The sequence below is a fragment of the Hemitrygon akajei genome, chromosome 17 (genome assembly GCF_048418815.1).
Source record: "Hemitrygon akajei chromosome 17, sHemAka1.3, whole genome shotgun sequence".
In the NCBI taxonomy this organism is placed as follows: domain Eukaryota; kingdom Metazoa; phylum Chordata; class Chondrichthyes; order Myliobatiformes; family Dasyatidae; genus Hemitrygon; species Hemitrygon akajei.
Window position 1 is genome coordinate 71,756,213 of NC_133140.1, and position 23,680 is coordinate 71,779,892.

The 23,680-nt window shown below is 44.0% G+C and overlaps 1 protein-coding gene across 2 annotated transcripts in view; it reads right to left on the reverse strand.

Moving 5' to 3' along the window:
- The window catches only part of gse1b (Gse1 coiled-coil protein b), a 717,669-nt gene that overhangs the window by 91,388 nt on the left and 602,601 nt on the right, over positions 1-23,680 (reverse strand). Inside the window, exon 3 of one of the 2 annotated variants that reach the window (XM_073070369.1) lies at positions 14,580-14,798. The exons of the other annotated variant lie outside the window; for it this stretch is intronic. Within the exon in view, the coding sequence (XP_072926470.1) occupies positions 14,580-14,798 (219 nt within the window). The remainder of the gene's footprint in view (positions 1-14,579; positions 14,799-23,680) is intronic. 2 annotated transcript variants of the gene reach the window in all.

The window sequence follows — 23,680 nt, forward strand, 5'->3', positions numbered from 1 at the left end:
CCCCTTGTCTGCGGATAAGTAGAGTTTAGTATAGTTTTAGCAAAATTCTCTTGATTTGCTCTGCAAATTAATACAAGTCCTTAAGACTATGCAATTACACGAATAATTAGCCAAGAAAAAGCTAGTTTGATGGTGTTGTACTTCTGGGGGGTGGACAGAGAAAATATTTGGAGGCAGACGGTATAAAATGGGAATAAATTCAGTTGTAATTTTAGATTTAGGTACTGGGGAAACTGTGTTGAAGAGTAAGAGGAAATGAATGTCTTTAAAAGGAAACTGGACATTGCAAGTTTAGATTGAGATAACTAACTTCCAGATTGAGGTAACTGACTTCTGACTGAAAGGCTTCCACTACCTTAGGCCACGGAATGCATAGGAAATCATTCATTTAAACACAACCTTGCTTCTGAGAAGGACAAAATAATTGATTACAGCCCTTTAGCACTGGGGCGGCACGGAAGTGAGAGGTTAACATAATGCCACATCAGTACCAGTGACCCGGGTTCAATTCCGCCACTGTCTGCACATTCTCCCCACGACTGTGTGTGTTTCCTCCAAATGCTTCTGCTTGCTCCACGTTCCAAAGACATACGTGTTAGGAAGTTAATTGGGTGGCATGTGTTTGCTGGGCTGGAAGGGCCTGGTACTCTGCTGCCTCTCTTCGTATTAGTAAAAGTTACTGAGGTCTGTAATAGTTGGAACACTGAACAGTATTCCCCTTAATGCTGTGCTACCTGAACAGAATATGGGCAAGACACTCACTACTGTCGACTGCAACACATGCAAAATGCTGGAGGAACTCAGCAGGCCAGGCAGCATCTATGGAAAAGAGTAAACAGTCAACGGTTCAGGGCTAAGACTCTTCATGAGTCCCACTGAAGGGTCTCAGCCCGAAATGGCAGCTGTTTATTCCTTTCCATAGATGCAGCCTGGCCTGCTGAGTTCCTCCAGCACTTTGTGTGTGTTGCTTGGATTTCCAGAATCAGCAAATTTTCTCTTGTTTGCTACCGTCTACAGTGCCCATTTTGTCTTTATTTTTCTCACCTTAGCCCCAAAAAACTGATGGTGAATCAGGCAAATCATGGACACTGCTTCACGGTAACTCAGTACGTCACCCAGATACACCGGTGCTGCTCAGCAGAGATCACTGAATGACCACCTGCAGCCAATTTTGCCAAACTGCTTTTGCATGCCCCTGCTCTGCACACGTACACACACGTGTCTGTGCTTATGTTCATGAGCACACACACTAGTGCGTGCATATACGCAATGATACAAGCAGACATGCACACACTCGTGCGTGCACACAGACATCGATGCATATAATAGACCTAACATACAAATATATTCACAAATATATGTAGATGTGTGATCATAAATATGCACCCTAACTTCAACACACACCCACTACAAACATCGGTATGTAAATATCTAGCGCTACTCTGTAACCCAAGTAAAGCATTCTTAATGATCAAAAATCTCAGTTTCTCACTTCACCACTTTAACTACAAATGCAGAAAGTGAAGCTTTGCAACTGTAACTGCTGTGGGAGCAGGAGCACTCAGATCACAGACCCAACGACAAAATCTGTTTCTCACTCGGTTTTGCCTCAGCTTGTACCACTCCTGTTTCTGAGTTTGAAGGCTCTCTGTTCAAACCAAGCCTCAGAGGCTTCAGTGAAACGGACTCGTCCGACGCTCTAGTACCAAACTGAAGGAATCTACACAGTCAGGGAGCTATCACCTTAGCCCTGACATTCTCTGTCTCATGCTGGCCAGACGATAAATATTTCCCTAAGCTTATGGAGTTGGACTCCCCCCATTCACCAGCCAGATAAGATGCTATCATCTTTGATAAGATGTTAATCTAAGACCTTGCCTATTATTACTAAACAGTCCAGATGAAGGGTCTCAACCTGAAACATCGTCTGCCCACACGCTCTACAAATGTTGCCTGACCCACTGAGATCCTCTGGCAGTGCATCGTCTGTTCCAGGTTCCAGCTGCTTCAGTCTCCTGTTTCCTGTCAGGCAAGTATAGGAGAATCCAGGCACAAATTCAAAGAGGACCCTTCTGCATTATCCTGGGCAATATGTACGCCCTGCATATGATGCTGGGTGTCTAGCATGCACAACAGTGACGGGAAACCCGTGTGGGAGAGTTTTTAAAAGCCAGGATCCAGTGGTACCAATAAGCGTCAGAATTAGGGTTCTTCCTTGGTTGTAATGGATGACCACGACGTTTTCCGTGCCTTGTCATGCCCTTCACTCTCCATGGAGCCTTGCAGAACTTCCTTCCTGACCATTGGATCTCGTCCACCAGAGCTGATTCACATGCTGGCATATGCTCGTCTCTAACTCAACGGGATACAAAGTCACCAGCTACCCTCACCTGGTTTGGCCTGCATGTCAAATCGGTGAACCGGGGTGTGGCTGCTGTCGCATGCAAACAGCTACTTGGAGGCACAAGTGAGAGATGAGTGTCCAGTTGGGACCAAAGAGTGATCTACCTTTGAAAAGAAACAACAAGCCCCTTCACCACAGGTGCTACCCTGCCCTGGACACCCCATACGTCCTTCCCTGTTATAACAGTACTCAATGTTATCATACTGTGGTTGTAGGAGCTTGCTGTGTACAATTTACCTGCTGACATTTTGTGCATCTTTCACTATATTGTGCTTTGAAACACTTTGCCAGAGATATCAGAGGTGCTTTATGGATGTAAATATTTCTTTCCTGATCAGAAGTGGACTTTGGGACATCTGGCTAGTGAATGAGGTGAACCTCACTCAGTTCTGACAGACTTTTGTTGTACTAGGTAGCATGAAAGAGAAATTGTCGGGGTGCAAAGAAGAGAGCTCCAGATTGAGATGAAACTCAGCTCTAGCAAATGTCTGCAGATGCACCGTGGAGAGTATTCAAACTGGTTGCGACACTGCCTGGTACAGAGGGGCTAATTCCCAGGATCGAGAGGGGCTTCAAAGGGTTGTAGACTCAACCAGCTTCACCACAGGCTGGACTCCAGCCTTCCCCACCATCAAGGGCATCTTCAAAAGGTGATGCCTCAAAAAGGCAGCATCCACTGATCAGGACTCTCACCATCCAGGCATGCCCTCTTCTCATAACTAACATCAGAGAGAAGGTACAGGAGCCTGAAACCATGCTTAATGTTTCAGAAACAGCTTTTACCCCTTTGCCATCAGATTTCTGTACAGTCCATGAACCCATGAACACCACCTGACTATTCTAATTCTGCACATCTTATTTTGTAACTTACAGCAATTTTTGTTATGTCTTCAAAGTTCAAAGTAAATTAATTATCAAAGTACATACTGTATATGACACCACATCCAACCCTGAATTTATTTTCGTGTGGGCATCCTCAACAGCTCTATAGAAAAATAACCATGACAGAATCAATGAAAGACCACACCAACTTGGGTGTTCAACCAGTGTGCAAAAGACAACAAACAGTGCAAATACAAAGAGAAAGAAATAATAATAAATAAGCAATACATATTGAGAACATGAGATGAAGAGTCCTTGGAAGTAAGTTGATTGGTTGTCTTGCACTTTATGCTGCAACAAAACAATAAATTACACGATATAGCTCAGTGATAATAAACCTGATGCTGATTCACTGCACTCTGCTACTTATTAGTAAAGCCTAAAGAAGCCAAAGCTTGCTGGAAACAGTGGACAAAACCTGCCTGCCATTAATGTCAAATGGAATTAGAAGTAAGGAAAAAACTTATATCCTTCCTAATTAAATAAACCTCAATAAGCCCTGACTAACGTAAGCCACAGGGTTTGATATGGAACTTGTCTATAGTCGAAGGTTTATAGTCTTCTCTCGCCCCACAGCCCTTAAGATATCTTCATTTCTGCAATTCTGGCCTCTTGGCCTCTATATAAATTCAAGTTATTTAATTTGTTATGACTTGGCAAGCATTCTGAATGTAGGGTGCTGAGTTTTTCCAGCATTTTCTGTTTAATTTTGTTTCAGATTTAACAATATCTACATTTTTTAAATTCTGATTTATTTCAGCTGCTGTTATCCCAGAACAAAACCAATTTATCCACATGTTGACAATGAAAAACTCTAAGTAATTTAAGAACCACCAACAAGCTACTTTGTCTGCATGAAATCACAGGTTATGAAGCAAGAAATGCATCAATATAACATCTTCCGTGGAAGATGAATGCCTGCCTTAAATGCATACAATGACTTGGCCTCCTCAGCCCTTTGTAGTAACAAATCCACAAATTCACCACCCTCTGACTGAAAAAATTCCTCATCTCAGTTTTAACAGGATGTCTCTTTATTTTGAGGCTGTGTCCTCAGATCCTAGACCCTCCCACTAATGGAAATACCTTTTCAAGTCCCCCCTTTCTAGGCCTTTCCGTTTCTGGTAGGTTTTAATGTGATCCCTCTTTCATCCTTCTGAATTCCATTGAGCACAGGTCCACCGATACCAAACGTTCCTCATAGACCTTTCACTCCCAGGATCATTCTTACGGACTTTTTCTGAACCTTCTCCCAAGCCAGCTCCTGCACCCTAACCCTTGAGAAAGTGGTACCGTGTGGACTTTTAAATCCTTGTAAGGAAAATGTGGCATTAGTTAAATTATAAACTCCAGGCTTAGAGCTTGGCAACACTTAAAAGGGCTTGCGGAAAATTATTTTCTTGCTTCACAGTTCCCTTGTATTGTCCCCTCATCAGCATTTCTGGTCCTGCAGTTTCAGAGGTGTTTCTGCTGAGGGAATATCAAGTGCGTTCTGAATTATGCAGCTTGGCTTTTGATTAAATGCACAGGTTTCCTCTCATTTAACACCAGGTTAAATAAAATTAAACCCTTACCACTTAGACAGAAGGTAAAAGGAAGTCAAGTAATGAGGGTGGTCTTGTGTCGCTAATTGTTAATATCAGACGCTATCCCCTGATTCACCTCTGAAGTGTTATGGGCTTGAAAGGCATTTGTGTTGCCCCTGGGGTATGAAAACATCAGGATGGATTCTCCAAATGGAGAGCAAGAAAAAAGGTTTAAAAAAGAATAACATTGCAGAATGTTAAAAGGAACAAACTGATAGCAGTTCAAAAGCCAGGAAATTTATCTTGTCAGACCAAGGCCAACAACAATTAGCAGACTAATCTCCTCCCAGGGTTAAAAAAAAGACATCATTTATGTCTCTGATAGCTTACAATCAATACTATTAAAACCAGAACAGAATTTAAATGATTCAAAGGTCTTGGCTGAGAAGTTTAATTCTGAGTGCCTGCTGTTGCACAAGACATGAGGTGTTTAATTAACTCCTCCATATAGAAATAATACAGCTAACTAAACAAAATTTGAATTAAAAGTGACAGCTGCAGAGCTGCGTCAAGCAACTTCAGCATTCATCCTCCACTACACACTCTGCTGAACACACAAGAGCAGGAGACAAGAAAAAGCAGTGTTGCTTAATCAACCAGTGGCTTACTCTGGGTACCGCCGTGCCCAACCACAGTACCGTGCAAAGGTTTTAGTCACATATATATATAACTAGGGCACCTGAGACTTTTGCACAGTTCTGTATTTGTCAACGTGGAGCGGAGAGTGAGTTTGTAAATCTGGCTGGAGCAAAGCACGCTGGGAATGGTGAGGATGGAGTGCAGCGGGAGGGGTGTGGGGCAGCTGACGGGGGAGTGCCAGGGTGGAGGGAGACACACTGTGTAAGGTTGCTTTGATTCCAAACAATAAGTTTATTGATCATTACAGAATATCTCTCTGGTGCTTCCCACTCCCTCTCCTCTCCTTTCCCCTTTTCCCAACCATGATTCCCCTATCCTTGCCCCCTTCCCTCTCTCAGTTCATAATAGAGACCCATATCAAAATTAGGTTTATCGTCACTCACTTAAGTCATGAAATTTGTTTTTTTTTTTGCAGCTGTAAAGAGCAATACATAAAATTACTACAATATTGTGCAGAAGTCTGAGGCACCCTAGCTATATATACTTATATGTATATCAAGGACCTAATATCCAGGCCATGCTCTCTTCTCGCGACAACCAGGCAGAAGTACACAAGCCTTAGGCCCTACACCAGCAGGTTCAGGTACCTCTCAACTAACAGGCTCCTGAACCAATGTGGAAAACTTCACTCACCTCAACTCTGAACTGTTTCCACAACCTCCGGACTCGCTTTCAAGGGCTCCACAACTCATATTCACAGTTCTTTTTATTTATTTATCAATCTACCTACTTACTTTATTTGCGCAGTTTGTCTTATTTTGCAGTCTTTGATCACGTGTAGCTTTTCATTGATTACAGAATATTGCATTTCTCTATTCTACTCTGAAAGCCTGCAAGAAGGAAAATCTCAAGGTAGCGCATATATGATCATGCATTTACTTTGAACTTTGAGCTTTAGGGCACAATAACTGGGTCCATAAGTCACTTAATGGATGAAGAAGTCCCATGTAGTTTGTATGGGATATACTGACTGCTTCATAAACGCTTATTATAAGTATTAGTGGAGGGGAACAAAGAGTCGATGTTTTAGGCTGAGATCCTTCATCATTTCTCTCACCTGTTCATTTCCCTCCATAAATGCTTTATTTATTTATCTATCTGTTCAGTTAGAGATACAGGTCCTTTCAGCCATTCGAGCCACACAGTCCAGTAGCCCCCGAATTAACCCTCGCCTAATTACCTGTCAAATGAAAGATCTTGACTTCATTAACTAAATCTTCACATTACTCTACCCTACTTTAGGGGGTGAAGGTGGATTGTCACGAATTGTCAATCAATGCCGGTACAAGACCTTAAACCAGTTTGCACTTGGCACTACACTTCCTGCTGCAGATAGAGCTCTTAAAACAATAACAAATTTTAGGGGCAATTTAAACCTTTACCTGCCTGTTAAGAAAGTCAATGGATTAGGAAGAAATTTTGGTTTGATGGCCTGTCCAATTTTAGTCTATTGAAATCAAGAAAGGGTAATACCAAACAGGGGTGGGTAACCACCTACGGTATCCAAAGAACATTTCATTCGGTCTGGCTAATTAGTTCAAAATAGTTGCCACAGGTGGCTGTGGACACCAAGTGATTAGGTATATTTAAGGCACCATGAAAAGATAATTGTTTGGGATTCCTGACCCCAGAAAGTTGTGGGGACCAAATTATTGACTGATTCCTCAAAGCTGAGGAAGACTGAATTTTGTGAGACAGGTGAGATAAAGGCATTTGGGATTAAACAGGAAATTGGAATCATGGATTCAGAAGAGGAAACGGGACTTTTTGGCCTACCAATTCTACACCAAACATCAACACTCCAATACTATACTAATCCCATTTTATTTTGCCTGAACTCCCTAAGAGTCAGCACAAGAGCACAGCATTAAGCGTAGCACTATTACAGCACCTGTGAGCTGGTTTCATTTCTGCCACTGACTGTAAGGAGTTTGTAGCTTCTCCCCTTGATCGTGTGTGTTTCCTCTGGCTGCTGCAGTTTCCTCCCATATTTCAAAGACATACAAGTTAGAAGGTTAATAGGTGGCAGGGTGTAATTGAGTGACGCAGGCTCAATGGGTTGGAAGGGCGTATTATTATGCTGCATCTCTAACTGAAATAAAGACTCTACCACTCACCTGCACATTAGGGACAATTTACAGTGGCCAATTAAGCTACCAACTTGTATGCCTTTGGCATAATGTAAAGAAATCAGAGCATGTCCAGGAAATTGTGCGGCCAAGGCTCAACTTGCAAACTTCACACAAACAGTACAGGTTAGGATTGAACCCGGCTCACTGCATTTGTAAGGTAGCAGAGCTTCTAACTGTGCCTCTTTGACTCCTAACTGAGGCTAAGATTAGATCAGCCATGATGTTACTGAAAGGTACAGCACATACCATAAGACATAGGAGCAGAATTAGGCCATTTGGCCCATTAACTTTGCTCCACCATTCCATCATGGCTGACTTACTATCCCTCACAACCCCATTCTCCTGCCTTCTCTCCGTAACCTCTAACACCCTTACTAATCAAGAACCTACAACATTTGATTTAAATATACCCAATGACTTGGCCTCCACAGCATCTATGGCAGTGAAATAAAGATTCACCATCCTCTGGCTAAAAAAATGCCTATTCATTTCTGTTCTAAAGGGACATCATTTTACCCTGAGGTTGTGTCTTCTGATCCTAATCCACACCCCCCCCCCCCCACTACAGGAAACATCTTCTACTTATCAACTCTTTCTAAGCCTTTCATTATTCATTCTCCCCTCATTCCACCAAGTAGAGGCCCAGAGCCAACAAGCATTTCAAATACATTTCATGAACTTTCTTCAGGCTGAAACATTGACTGCACTTCTTTCCCCATAGATGCTGCCCAGCCTGCTGAGTTCCTCCAGCATTTTGTGTGCGTTGTTCCAATATCAGCACATCATTTCTTAGATAAGGGGCCCTGAACTCACAATACTCCAAGTGCAGCCTGACCAATGCGGTATAAAGTGTCAGCAAGACACAAGGAGCCGTGAGTGTTGATCTGCTCTTATTTTTTATGAAAGGTCAAATTCCAGCTCGGCCTATGACTATCAATCGCAAGTCGCAATGATGTTTACTCAGCTGGAACAAAGAAATGATCGCACGTGTGAACCTAACATGTGCCGGGGAAAATCTACAGAAGAGTCCCACAATCCCAGCAGGATAGGATGCACGTTTGCACCGGTTTATCTGGGCAGGTAAGATTCTCGTTTATTCGAAGTTCACCTAAAACACTCTGTAGCTTGTAAAGGCGGTGGAGTACACAGTCCCTGTACCAGCCAGGTCCAGTACTCCTCTCCCCAGTGACTGCCGCTCAGTGTGGATTGCCATGCTCTGTCATGGCTGTGAATGTTGGCAACTGCTGCCGCAGATCTTCTCAACAGATGGCCCTTGACGATATGCAAAGCAGATGCAACAGCCACGTGATGATGTCTCTGTGTAGTCCGGAGACACGTATCTGCACAATCTGCATTTCAGATGATCCGAGAAACTACCACACGGCCTCACCGCTGTTTAAATATTTAGAGTCACGCACATATCAAACAAAATGGGCATTTGCATAGCTCCTGCTCTTAGAATGCTGCAATATCTACCATAAGTATGCTGACGCCATTCAGGGTGGTGGTAGAGGTGTCATTGCTGTTTTCTGAGGCTGGTCAGGAGGAAGACCAGCTTCTTCCTGGTGGCTCCTTACCGGAAAACTCGCGGAGGTTGGGGTAGATTGATTTGAGGGTGGAGAGTGGCTTCCTGGCCACCACTAGCAGTGCATCACTGGGCTGAGTGGGTTCAAGGTTCAGAGTTCAAAATAAATTTAATATCAACATACATATACGTCATCATATGCTGCTCTGAGATTCATTTCCTTGCAGGCATTCACAGTAGAACAAAGAAATACAACAGAATCAATTAAAAGACTGCACGCAAACAAAGACTGACAAGCAATGCACAAAAGACAAACTGAGAAAATTGCAAATAAACCAAATAAATAAGTAACTCCAAGTTGTCAGAGTCCTTGGAAGTGAGCCCATAGGTTGTGGAATCAGTTTAGTGTTGATGTGAGTGAAGTTATCCACACTGGCTCAGGAGCCTGATGACTGAAGGATAATAACTGTTCCTCAGCCTGTTGGTGTGGTATCCAAAGCTCTTGTACCTCCTGCCAGGATGGTGAATGTCTACCATCAGCACCAACCTTATTATTTATTTCAGGAGGATTATTTTTATAGAGTCGTTTATGGAATGTGGGGCTTACTATAAAGGCGGGCATTTATTGGCCATCACTAACCTCCCCGGAACTGAGAGGCTTGCTGGCCAATTGCAGAACGCAGTTTGGAGTCAACCAGAATGAAGTGGATCCGGATTTAAACAAAGGCAAGACCAGGTAAAGGCAGCATCTCTGCCTCCACAAAAGACATTAGTGAACCAGATGGGTTTTTATGATAATTCAGTAGTTGCGCCATTAAGGGTGCTATCTTTTTAATTCCAGATTAATTTAATTAAATTCTCCATCTGCTGAGCTGGGATTAGAACTCATATTTCAGGATCATTAATGCAAGGCGGGTGGATTGCTTAGCCATTAACGTAACGGCTATTTACTGAATCTCTGTAGTCTGCAGTGTTAACAGATCTTACCCTTTCCAATCAGTCTCACCATTCCCTGCCCAAAGGTCAGCTGATGGAGTGTACGTTGTTCAGCTCTTAGGAAAGTGCTCTGAAGACAGCTTGTGGCTTTCGCTGTCATGTCCAAAGATTTTCTCAGCTCTTGCTGCTGAAGCCCATGGGGAGAACAAAAGGACTTGCATTCCTATTGCAGTTTTGATAGTCTGAGGATCTCCTGAAGCATTTTATAGCCAATAAAGCAGTGTTGTGTTGTAGAAAACACAGCGACACAACAAGCTTCCATAATTAGCAATGTGAAGAGAAGCTGTGTAGGTGTAACACACACAAACTGCTGGAGGAACTTGACAGATCAGGCAGCATCTGTGGAGGGACATAACCATTTGATGTTTTGGGCCAAGACACTTCATCAGGACTGGGGGAAAAAAGAGGGCGGAAATCAGATTAAAATAGTGGGGGTAGGGAGTGGGAGGATAGCGAGCTGGTGGGTGATAGGTGAATCCAGGTGAAACGGGAAATGGTAGTTCGGTGGGGGAAGTCTGGGAGTGGGAATGGTGTGAGAAACAGGGAGATGATAGGTGAAAGATGGAATCTGACGAGAGATGAGTGTACACTGTGGAATGAGGAGAAGGAGGAGGGGACTAAGAGGGAGGAAGGGGTGGGTGACGGGTAGGTCATGAGGGCAGGAGGGGGGAAAGAGAAGGGGTGAAGGAGCCAGAGGGATAAGGTAAAACAAAGATGATGGGTAAACAGAGGGATTTAAGTGCCCATTTTCAAAATAAAGCTTTGGAATCTATTTTGTCTGCATGACGAACTAGACAGGATCTGGTATAACATGTAAAAGATGGCAGCTCTATCAATGTAGCACCCCACTGGCAGCGTGTCATCCTACAATTCTGTGATAAATCTCTGGAGTAAAGCTTCAACCTACAATTTCTGGACTTTGAGAGAAGTCCGCAAAGGTCAACAAAGATGGCCCTTGTGCGAGGTATGAATTCTGTACGTGACCAGAGGAAAGCAAACTCCTGGAATGATGCTCAGGAGCATGGTGGGGGGTGGTGAAGTGAATTTAAGAACAGAATAAAAATTAAGTGTAAAGGAGCAAATCTCACAACGCTCAGGCATCTGCGCAGCTTCCTGCCTCTCATTCCTATCGTGTACAAGCAATGACAGAGATGCAATATTGTGTGGCATTATCCTGGTGCTGAAACATCACATCATAAAGCCTAGGGACAGATGAAATATCAATGAAGCATATCAGAGTGTAAACTATATTGAAAGGGGCAGGTTTTTTTATTCAAACAAGCTCTTAGGGTACAATAAATGATATGCCATTTGGATTATTTAGGATGAATTGAATTTCAAATAGTGCCCTGAAGATACAAGTGTTTTGGAAGATGTTTCGGTAATAGAATTTACATCTGTCTGTTGCAAATGAGGCAACTTATACCCGTGAGCACCAAGCAGCATAGGGTTTTCTATTAGCCCCTTGCCTGGGAGAATGAAAGTACTTGATCTCGGATGTATTTTGCACAGAAAGTGTATGAAGCAGAGCCATCTCTGAGCATAAGCTAAGACCTTAGATCCAGGTGTCTCAGGTAAACGTCCAGAAGTTGGCTTATGAATCACTGACCAAAGAGTTTTCAACAAGAAAGACATTTTCATTCCTTGAGTTTAACTCATCTGCTCTCTCCCTTGCCCAGTACTGTGGAAAAGTATCGATTAACCAAATAAGGAAGGAGTGACCCGTAGCTTCATGTCTGAGTGACTTTATGACTCAGACAAGCATGTTTTTATCATAAGCTGAAAACATTTTGGTAGCTCTGTGGCAGATATTCTATAGCCAACAGGCACTTTGGAAATGCAGTTACTTTGTACCATAAAAGAATGATAGACATTTTGGACAGCGGTCTTAACACCATAAGACATTGGTGCAGAATTAGGCTCTTCAGCTCATCGAGTCTCCTCCGCCATTCCATATTATTATCCCTCTCATCCCCATTCTCCTGCCTTCTGCCCATAACCTTTGATGCCCTTACAACTCAAGAATGAACAAACTCTGCTTTAAATGTACCCGATGGCAATGAATTCCACAGATTCACCACACTCTAGCTAAAGAAATTCTCCTTATCTCTGTTCTAAAGTGACATCTTCCTATTCTGAGGCTGTGCCCTCTGGTCCTAGACTCCCCCACTATGAGAAATATCCTCTCCACATCTACTCTATGCAGGCCTTTCAATAATAAAATAAATTATGAGAGGATATCTGCAGATGGTCTACTAGTTATGGAATAAAAATGGGACAAGATTTGCTAGCCTTCCTGGAGAGTGCAAAAGCCCACAACTGAAGTGGAATTTCATGCACCAAGTCCCGAAGAACAGACTAAAGCATCTTCCAAAAAGTGGAAAAAACACAACCATAAGCATAATTGATCTGTCGTCATATAACTCTTTTCACTCTACATTCTTAGTTCTTTCTCTCTCACTTGCATGCACTATGCCGTTTACTGAGAAGAATTATTGGATGTTGGACTCCTCTATGATTAACTAAGCAAGAAGTCTCATAGCCCTGGTTGGCTTAACCCAGGGGTTCCCAACCTGGGGTCTACTGTCCCCTTGCTTAATGGTTTTGGTCCACGGCATAAAAAAGGTTGGGACACGCTGGCTTAACCAAACAAGAAGAGTCTTGTAGCCCTGGTTGGCTTTCCTATTTGGGTTGTTGGGGATTGTTGAGACAATGCCCAATGCCCAATGCTTCAGACACAGCTCTGAAGTTTCAATCCATAATTTATCAGAATTATTCACAGGAGTATTTATGTAGGAACACCATAAGACATAGTAGCAGAATTAGACCTTTCGGCCTGCTCCGCCATTCGATCATAGCTGATTAATTCTCCCTCTCAAACCCATTCTTGTCTCCTCCCCATACATAACCTTTGACACCCTTACAAATGAAGACCTATCAACTTCCGCTTTTAATCATCGCAATGACTTGGCCTCCACTGCCATCTGTGGTTAGAAACCACAGACTCACCACGCTCTGGGTAAAGAAATCACTCCTCATCTCCGTTCTGAGGTGATATCCTTCTATTCTGAGACTGTGCCCTCTGGTCCTAGACTCTCCCACTATTGGAATCATCTTCTCCACTCTATTCTATCTAGGCCTTTCAATAATGGATAGTTGTACAGGAATGCATAGGTCAGGAAGGGAACATCACAATCTGCCTGATCATTTCCACTGTTCACAGAAAACCCTGCATCTCTCTGCTGCTCACACTCTTCCTTCACATACTCTGCCCAAACTGCCAACCATCCAACACCACTGCTCTGCAAAATTAGATCTCTTTGGTGAAGCTCAGGACAGGTTTTCAGTTGGGCAAGCAGAACTTCTGATTTTAATAGTCTTAATACAATACGACATTAAACAAGGGAGCAACTACACGGTGCTATCCACTGTCAGGAAAAGTTCTGGACACACAGCGATTGCTGAAGCTGCAATTTGGAGCAACAGGTAAAGCGCTGGAAGGATTCAGCAGGTCAGTCACAGTTACGGAGGGAAATGGGTTGCTGACATTGTTGACTAAGACCCTTCGTGACTGATGAAGTCCAGGTGCAGGTTCTCAAGTTGAAACATTGACTGTCCATACCCCTCCATGGATGCTACCTGTCCTGTTGTGTTTTTCAGTGCCTTTTGTGTCTCATCTCCTCCTTGGTCACCAAGTGTGTTCCTCTGGAAGAGTGAGCATCAAAGACCCTGTGGCCTAACCTGTTCATTGTGACCAGGATGTCCATCTGAACAAGTCTACTTCCCATGTTTGGCCCACATCCCTCTAAGTGTTTCCTATCCAAACATCCAAATGTCTTTTAAATTTTATTTTTTAATTATTGGGATGCAGCGCGGAGTAGGCCCTTCTGTCCCTTCGGGCGCCCGGAGGAAACCCACGCGGTCATGGAGAGAACGTTACTCACAGGTAGTGGTGGGAAATGTACCTCGGTTGCTGGTACCGTATTGCGCTGTGCTAACCACCAAGCTATCATGCTGCCCATGTTGTTATCGTACCTGTTTCAACCACTTCCTCCAGCAGCTCGCTCCATTCACACACCACACGCTGCATGAAGAAATGGCTCCCCAGGTCCCTTTTAAATATTTTCCCTCTCACCTCAAACCTACAATCACATTTTGGCTAATGGTTGCAAAAATTTGTGTAACAGGTAAACAACTCCTGACAAGTTCAGGCACAAAGAGACTGTCAACACCTAATGAGCTCGGTGTAGATAACAAGCAACCAAACCGATCGTGCCAGGCCATCTAATGGATGACAGAGGGGATGTTGGTGATAAGCATCTTTACATTTTAGGATTTGTTTTTACAAATTCAAGTGCAATTTAAAAAGACACAAATCCAAAGCGTTTCTGTCTCTCTCTCTCTCTCTCACTCACCTCTGGGCTCTTCTGCTTGTTTGGCGAGTTTGCGGAGCGCAGCAGCGAAGCTGGCAGAGTGGGGTGACGGTACAGGCAAGGTGCTGTTAGCTGCCGGGCTGCCATTGGGCACTATGGAGCCGTTGAGGGAGGAAGGGTTGAGGGGGCTTACGGTGGCAGTAGTCCGAGTCGCAGTCGAGATCATTCCTAGTGAAGGTGACTTTGGCTCATGGCTCATGCCTAGAAGTTAGGGGAATACAAGGGGAGAAAACAGAGAGAAGATTTAGATTAGAAAAATTCTAAATCCCCCTCTTCAGCTATCCAAAGCATAAAGCGTCAAGTGCTCGCTAGGCCATAATGAGATGCCTTTGCTTTGTACTTTACAACCAAAACTCCAATTTATAAGGAAGCTTTACTTGAATTACATGGCTAAATTCTGAAATAATCTGGCAAAAAGCGCATCACAGCTACTACACACAAAATGATGGAGGAACTCAGCGAGCCGGGCGCCGTCCATGGAGGGGAATAAAAAGTCGATGTTTTGGGCCGAGACCCTTCATCAGGATTCAGCATTTTGTCTGTTTTGCTCAAGATTTCCAGCATCTGCAGAATCTCTTGTGTTCATGACTTGCTGCTCCACAGGTATTATTTCTTACTCGCTCGCAGTATGTGAGCCAGCATAATCACCCAGGCCGACGTGCCCTGGAACTGTTTGGCTTACTGAGCCACTCCTAAGGACGGTACACATGGATGTGATCCTGAGTCAAAATAAAAGACCCATACTGGGGAAGGGTGGAAAATTACTTTTCACGGAGAACATCAGGGACGCAGATATGCTTCAATGACAATTTGATAGTTTTGCCATTATTATGAACAACATTTTAATTCTTCTTCCCGAGGCCTCTGTCGGTGAGGGTCGACCATGGATGGTACGTCTTAGCTGTCTAAGTACACAAGCCTAGGCAGCACAGTTATTACTGAATTATTTACCTGTTCTTTCAAACAAAACTTGGGCAAATGAAAGCGCACATACAGACATGCACTGTGGCACTTCCCCAACAGAATGGCTTGCTTCCAATCTCTCTTGCCGGGCAGGCCAATGTGAGACCCTTGACTGTCCCAGGCGGACTGGGAGCAATGTTCCCTCTAATTTTTAGTAGTCAGTGTCTGCAAAAATCTTACGTTGTGCAAATTTTTTTCCTGTGACAAAAGTATGCGAGCACTGAATGCACACGTGGCACAGTTTATGTAGGTTTACAAAATATTTGACATAAAACTGCACAGAATAACAACAAAATAACATACAGGTTTAAGTGACTCAGTTATTTTAACATTTAGCTAAAAGATTATTTTCAATAAGTATAATTATTAATTACATTATTTTAGGTAACTAAACTTTTGTGCGCACATTAATTTCCTTCGTGCGCTGGTTGAAAAACGTGTGCACGCGCACAGCTTAGAGGGAACATCGATTGAGAGGTGCTTGAAAGGGGAGAGTGTGCAGACAGGTATTTAGGGAGATGGTGCTCTCCCTCCATCATTACACCAAGCTTCTCTGTGCAAGACTATTAGTGCCATACAATCCCAAAAGCTGCAGGGGATGTCAAATTTTTATCAAGGAAGCTCCAAGGACTTCATTGAATTGCTTCATCTATCCACCAACTAGAGCTCAGGGTGGTCATTTGTTTCGGAAGCCTGGCACGGACTGCCCAACAGCATTTACTAATGAGAATTAGAGCCAGGGCCACTGATCAGTAAGAAGACATGACGTTGGGTTGTTTATCCTGCTATTGACTTTGTGGAAATTGTGAAGACAGCACCGGAGGAGCTTTGAGCGTCTGCTGTAGTTGTCCACTTCCAGGAGGACTCTCACATACACGTGCATAGAATCAAACATATTAGCATGCATGTGGAAGTACACACATACACACTAGGGTGTAGAAATATATTTTTTTGTTGTATTTTTCTTAGAGTTCATGTTTTCTATGCTTGCTTGTAATTTTATATAATCATGCGTGATTGTTCAGTGAATTTTCCAGTAATTGTTTAGAATAGCTGATTCTGTATTTTCTAGAAGCTTCTCAGTTTTTCTGCAGCAGGTGTCACACCACTTCAATCTACCTATTTTAGAGGTTAACTGTTATCACTGCAATGCTGTATCTTTTCAGTCCGAGCTAGTTTTTGTATAAGACGACTATGATTTCTTTGCTCTTTCACTTCTTTCTTTGATTGTTGATGCCTCAACCTCTAGATGGCAAAACCACCAGGATTCTGCAGATACTGGAAATCCAGAGCAACACATGGAAAACGCTGGAGGAACTCAGCCCGTCAAGACAGCATCTATGGAAGGGAATAAACAGTCGATGCTTCAGGCCGGGATCCTTCATCAGAATCCAACAACACCCATGCATATAAAACTTGGCAAGTGCATCTGCACAGGCACGGTATGCGTATCCCCGTTCATATGTGAATGCACAACCTCGAATGCACACACGAATACCAGTGAACACACACAGTGAGTGCAGGTGTGTTGGACTCACAAGCTACAGTTCTATTCCCCACAAAGACAGCTTATGCTGGCATTTTGTCAATCTCGAGCAGTCAGCCTACTGAACGGGTTTACAAAAGCATCAATTCCAACATCTGACCCTCAATGTCCTTCACTGAAAAAAACCCATATCAAACGTGGCACTAATTACACTTCCCCATGAACCCAGGACAGAAACGTGATGGCACCAGTTGAGAAATAGCTGTTATGTAAGAAGAGGTCTGAGGGAGCCTCTGCCCTCTCCCCATCTTGTGGGCAATACGTTACAGGCAGTGACAGTAAAAAGGGGAGTCTCAGCTGTGGAAGGCACATGGACTGCCATAGATCTGCTCCTGCTCTTTCTTCCAGAGGCACCAGCAAGAATGAATACCCGTAAATTGTGAGCCAAGGGCGAGTTCTTCCTTCTATTCATGGAGGCAGGCCACTCAGCCCCCAACATTCATGCTGGCCAGCACACACCCACCTGCATTAATCCTGTCTTCTAGTACTTGGGCCTTAGCCTTCAGGGCCTAAGCAATTCAAGTGCTCATGGAGACAAATGAGGCCAATAGGTCTGCTTCCTCTGCTTTCCCGGGCTGTACACTCCGGTTACTCACTGCTCTCAGTGTGAGAAAGGACCCTCTCAGATCCCCAGGTTAGAGTGCGTACAACACAATGTTGTAAATGAGGTAGTTAGCCTTGGGTAGTGATGCTGTGTTACTGGATGAGGCTACTGAATGAAGTCTGCAGGCTGGCCCACCGCTCAGGAATAGCCCTACGGTGATGAGTTACACATGGTCACACAACATGGTACTGTGGGCACCACGTAGCATAAAGGTTAGCATGACACTATTACAGCTAGAGGCGTTCTGGAGTTGAGAGTTCAGTTCCAGCGCCATCCTGTAAGGAGTCTCTGTATGTGGAGAACGCATGGGTTTTCCCTGGGTACTCCAGTTTACTCTCATAGTTCGATGATGTAGCGAGTAGGTTAATTGGTCATTGTAAATTGTCCCTTGATTGGGTTAGGGTTAATTGGGGTGGTGTGGCTCAAAGGGCCGGTATGGCCTACTGTGTGCTGTATTGCTAATGAAATAGTATAGTAAATAAACCATGCCACACTGCAATGCCCAGGTATCACAGCGCAGCTGCAGATAAGAATACACAATATGCTACTGTGCAAGGATATGCAATTCTCCCACATTAAGTATGGCAAATCATTCAACGTAGCAGTGGCTACACAATGCACTTTAATCCAGAATTTCATGCCACATTAAGTTCAAATTTTGGGAATAACGAGCAATGTACTGTCCTTACTACGTTGTCCATTTAGTGCTAATGTGGTGCAGGCTTTAGTGGTAACGATGGAAATTTCTCCCATCCATGAAACTGTTTTACTCCATGTGCACTGCTTTCCACCTTCTCTTTACAGAGCAATACAACTGGACTTCCCCAACTTCTCATCTTGAAAACCAACCAGAGTGCCTTCACTTCCTCATGGCCCCAGCCTCAGCACAAAACCTGCAGAGAATTGTGGTCATTGTAAAGAAAAGGTATCTCCTGCCTTAACAAATCCCAAAAGAACTCTATAGCTAATGAAGTACTTACTGAACTGCAGTCATGTAAGCAGAGGTGACAGCCAATTTGTAGACATGATCAGGTCTTCCAGGAAAACAATAGAATTGATCAGGTACTTTCTTTCTTGTGGTATGGGCCAAAAGGACTTTGATAGAGATAGGTCTTAATGACAGTTTGTAGTCATTATAGAGGGGTGCAGACAGGCTATTTCCCCTCAGGTTGGGTGAGAGTAGAACCAGAAGTTATAGGCTTAGGGTGATCGGTGAAATACAGTGAATTCCTCTTAACTTAGCCAACAGTTAATCAGGGCAGCTGCTTATTTGGGACAACTCTTAAAGAACAAAAACTAATTGAGAAATCAGTTGGATTTCCTTCATTTATTTGGGACACTAGGCCAATTAACTGGGACAGAAGACTGCTGCCAGTTTCTAACTAGCGCCAGTTGCATGCTTAGAGCGAACAGTTTTTAAATAGCATCAGTTGCATGAGTCTGTGTTCAAAAAGCAGCAATTTTTGTCATTGATAGTTGGCGAGAAATAAGCAGTAAGACAATTCAGAACTGTTTTGCTCACTGTGGTTTCGAGCATTCAGGCGTGAAAATGCCAGAAACGGCCATCAGACATTACAGAGTGAACAGTTTTTAAATGGCATCAGTTGTTCATGCTTGTGTTACGTTATACATTTGGGCCGACAGATGCAGATTCAAAAAGCAGTGATTTTTTTTGATAATTTTGGTTTTTTTTATTCTGACTTTATTCAGGAAAGCAATGAAGGTAGTCCATTATCTGCACTAGGTGTCTGTGCTAATTTTGTTCATTTAGAGTCAATTTAAAAAACACAGCGGTGATGAATTCCTCTGTCGATTAACTATTAAGAACTATCACACAATTTTATAATACTGTAGTAATATTGGTACTGGTCAAATTTGTTCTGTATTTCACTTAAATACATAAGTTGTCACTCAGTTAAGCTGTAGTTCACCTTTGTTATGGCTCTTAACTATTTCCATGTAACTTTGCCAATTTGGGCCAGCTGCTTAACTGGGTCAAAATGCACTTGGCCTGATGTGTTCCTATTAACAGAAATTCACTGTATTTCAGGGGAAGCTGAGAGGGAACTACTTCACTCAGAAGGTGGCATGAGTGTGGAACAAGCTGCCAGCAGAAGTGACAAATGTGGGTTCAGATGTAACATCTAAGAGAAGGTTGGGTAACTAAAAGGAGGAGAGGGCAGAGAGGGCTAGATCCAGGTGCAGGTCATAGGGACTCGGCAACAAATCAGGCCGGCACAGAATAGATGGGCCAAAGAGCTTGTTTCTGTGCTGTGGTACTGCAGTACTCCACATCCTCCCTCTCAAATATTGGTTCTAACAGCATTGCAGGAAGCAGGTTGGAATCCAGTCCTCAGACTCACTTAAGACTGGCAGTGCACACAGCATTAGAGTATCTAACCTGGTATTATTAACACCAGAGATGCATGGCTCACTGTCCTCACCAATCAGAGTCCTTCTTCTTCAGCCTTTAGCTCTTCCACCTTCATTCCCCCTCACCTGACCTCACCTATAACCTCTCAACTTCATACTTCATCCCCCCCCCCAACCCACACAACCTCCCCTCTCACCTATTCCCTGCCAGCTTGTACTCCTTACCCTCACCCCCATCTTCTTATTCTGGCTGCTGCATACCCCCCCCCCCATCTTTCTAGTCCTGATGAAGGGTCACAACCTGAAAGATTTCCTCTCCATAGATGCTGTCTGGCCTGATAGGTTCCTCCAGCATTTTGTGTGCTGCTCTGATATTATTAAGAAGTTTCAGTTTTCTCAGACTACAGGCATTGCCACTGTTTTACCATGAAGTGGTTGTGCAGGAGAGCAGAGGGAAACATTATTCACTTATAATGGGGCTCTGCCATATTCTCCTATCAACTGAATAGCTTCTAGACTCCAACACCAATTTATAGTGTCGGTGACTGGGACAACATTACCCTGCACTCTGTATGTGACCGATGAGATATGCTTGTGTACTTGCTTTCTCAGGAGAGAAGGGGACTCGGTAACCAGCAACTGGGAGCGAGGTGGAGGGGGGGCCACTGAAGTGCATCCTCAAAATCTACCAGGACCCGACAGCTCCACTTGCGCATGGGGGAGAATGAAATGGAAAAGCTGGCAGTCCCCTGCCTTCTAATTCGCGTCGCTCTCCGTACTGCACGCTCTTCAGCACTTGTCCCCACTTTACTTCACCACCACCCTACATCCACATTAACGCCACAAAAGCCATTACTAATCACAGATCTACTGCTTCCTGCCGCTTCCTAATTACAAAACCCTAGTCCCCAGCAGACTTCTGACTTCAAACTGCATTCTACGATCACCGCACACTGTAATTACAAACTAATAGTTTGGATGAATTTTTTTTTTTTTGCTCGATCCACACAGAACCCCTCCTGGATAATTATACCCTGGAGCGCCAGGCTGGCAGGTCTCCTATTTAATCGCAGGCACACATTTGTGTCCTGCACTTCATAATAATCTCTCTTGACAATTTTCATTACAATTGGAAAAATGTTGAGCAAATAAACAGTATTATTTAGCTGCCTCCTTCATCTCAGACAACTTTCCATCCCCCTGGGGCTAGTGCTCTGCATATTAACAGTCATAGGCCACTATGTATGCCATGCACATGATTGCATATGACATTCAGCTGATCTCTCTACAGGGCAGTCAAATTCTAAGGTCGATTATTATAAAACTGTTGAGCTTACGGAGGTTGCTTTTCTCCCCCTCATGTCCTGATGTATTTTTCTAAAGAGCCTTATTTTTCTCCATTCCGCTGTGAAATCGCCAGCTGACCCACAACTACATTAATTCTTCGCCTCATCGTTTCCACAGTGCCTCTTGATTAACTGCGTTTGAATCTGCTCCACCCTTTCTTCTCTTCACACTCCGTTGCCCCAGCAACTCCTACACCCTTCCTCACTCTAACCCCAAGAACACTCTCGCCATCTGCTTTCCCCCACACTTGCCGGGTGGGTCTGATCACAGAGGTCCTGCTCTCTGCGGAAAGGGTTCGGCTGGCTCAGCTGCGTTAGCTCACGGACAAAATCTAGGCTCACTTTCAAGACATCTCAAAAGCAAGGCCAACAAAATTCTCTTGGACAAGAACACAGGAAGAATCTCAACCCGAGATGTGACCTGTCCATTTTCCTCCACAGATGCCACCCACAGACTTCCTCCAGCATTGTAGAAATGTACCAGCTAATTTACAGACTGACTGCAGTAACGGTACAGCTGACTAGGTGATCCTGATTCCCAACTGGCTTTGAGATAGGATCCTGGGTGTTAACCTTGGCCTTCAGGCCAACAGTTATTGCTCACTCTGCGCCAAAAGAACGAAGTAGTGGACGGTTATGTGCAGACTGGTTGTTGGGTGGTACGGTCGCACTGCGGTTAGCATAACGCTATACAATGCCAGCGACATGGGTTCAACTCCTGCCACCGTCTGTAGCTCCCCTTGCGACCGTGTGAGTTTCCTCCCACAGTCCAAAGACATATGGGCTAGTAGCTTAATCGGTCACATGTGTGTGATTGGGCTGGAAAGGCCTATTACCATGCTGTGTCTCTAAATAAAACAGAGTTCCATTTGCTGCAGACAATGTTCAGTACGGTCGGGAAGAAAAGGCTGAACAACCCAAGGCTGCAACAGACAGTAAATAAATGCAGGTCTTCTTTCTTTACTTTAGGTCATCAACATGTGATTCTATCCTTTTACCCTCTAGCACAGGGGTTCCCAATCTGGGGTCCATAGACCCCCTGGTTAATGATATGGCATAAAAAAGCTTGGAAATCCCTACTCTAACAGGTTAACTACTCCATGTGGTAGTGTGTTCCATATTATAATCACACTGAGCAAAATATTTCTACTCTCTCTCCTTCTCCTTCCTCCTTCTCTTTATTCCACAGTCCACAATCTAACTTTTCTGCAGAACTCTGCCAAACTTCTATACTTTCAAAGTGGAGAATATCAGTCAGGATACTCTCCACTGTGTATACATTCATCAAAGTTCTCGGTGACACGCCGAATCTACACAAGCTTCAGTCATGCCTTCTTTGTGACGACAATATGCTGGTGTCAGCACAGATCCTCTGATATTTTAGCATCAAGGAATTTAAAGCTACTGACCATCCCGGCCTCCATTCATGAGATTGTTGGGGGCTGTGTGGGGGGGGGGGTGGGTGATGGTATTCAAACCCTGCCACAGTGTCGAGCATCCTTCTGTGATCCAAGTTAAGTCCAGAGTTCCCCTTAGCATGTAAGATGGCTTTCTGGAGGCCAAACACAGCCTAAATGTCACCAGTCTAGTCCTCGGCAGGTTTCAAATCTCAGGGGTTCATCCAGGACTTCTAGATGGGAAAGACTCTCAGTGATTAGGGGGAGGGGTGGTGTTGGGAGGTGGAGGAACATCATCGTCCATGCAAGTCTTTATAAAGTTTGTGACAACTGTGGTGTATTCATTCAGATCCTCTGATGAGTCCCTGAATGTGGCCCAGTCCATCGATGCATAGCAGTCCCATAATTACTCCCTGCCTCCATGACCATCTCTTTGGGGTCCTTACCTCTGGTTCCTTGCTCTTTAGTCTCTGCCTATATGCAGTTTTGAGGAGGGCAGCCAGATGGCCAGTTTTCCTGTAATGTGGTTGAGAGATGGAGTGGTCAGCATTGCCGACGGTAGTGTATCAGTGGTTGAGTATGTTGGGTCCTCTGGTGCTGCTGGCGATGTGCTGATGGTAGTTGGGCCAAGATTTCTTCAAGCTAGCCTGACTGAAGACCCCAGCAAGGATGTGAAAGGCATCAAGGTAAGCCGTTCCTTGTTTGTTAATCAGGCATTCAATACATCGGTCTCTAAAATGGTCTCAGTGGTGTAACAGCAACTCCATTGATTAGCTCTAAGCAGATGGCTCAGCATTGCAATATTCACCTTAATTAACAATTCTACTCCACCTCATTCCCTACCTTCCTTACAA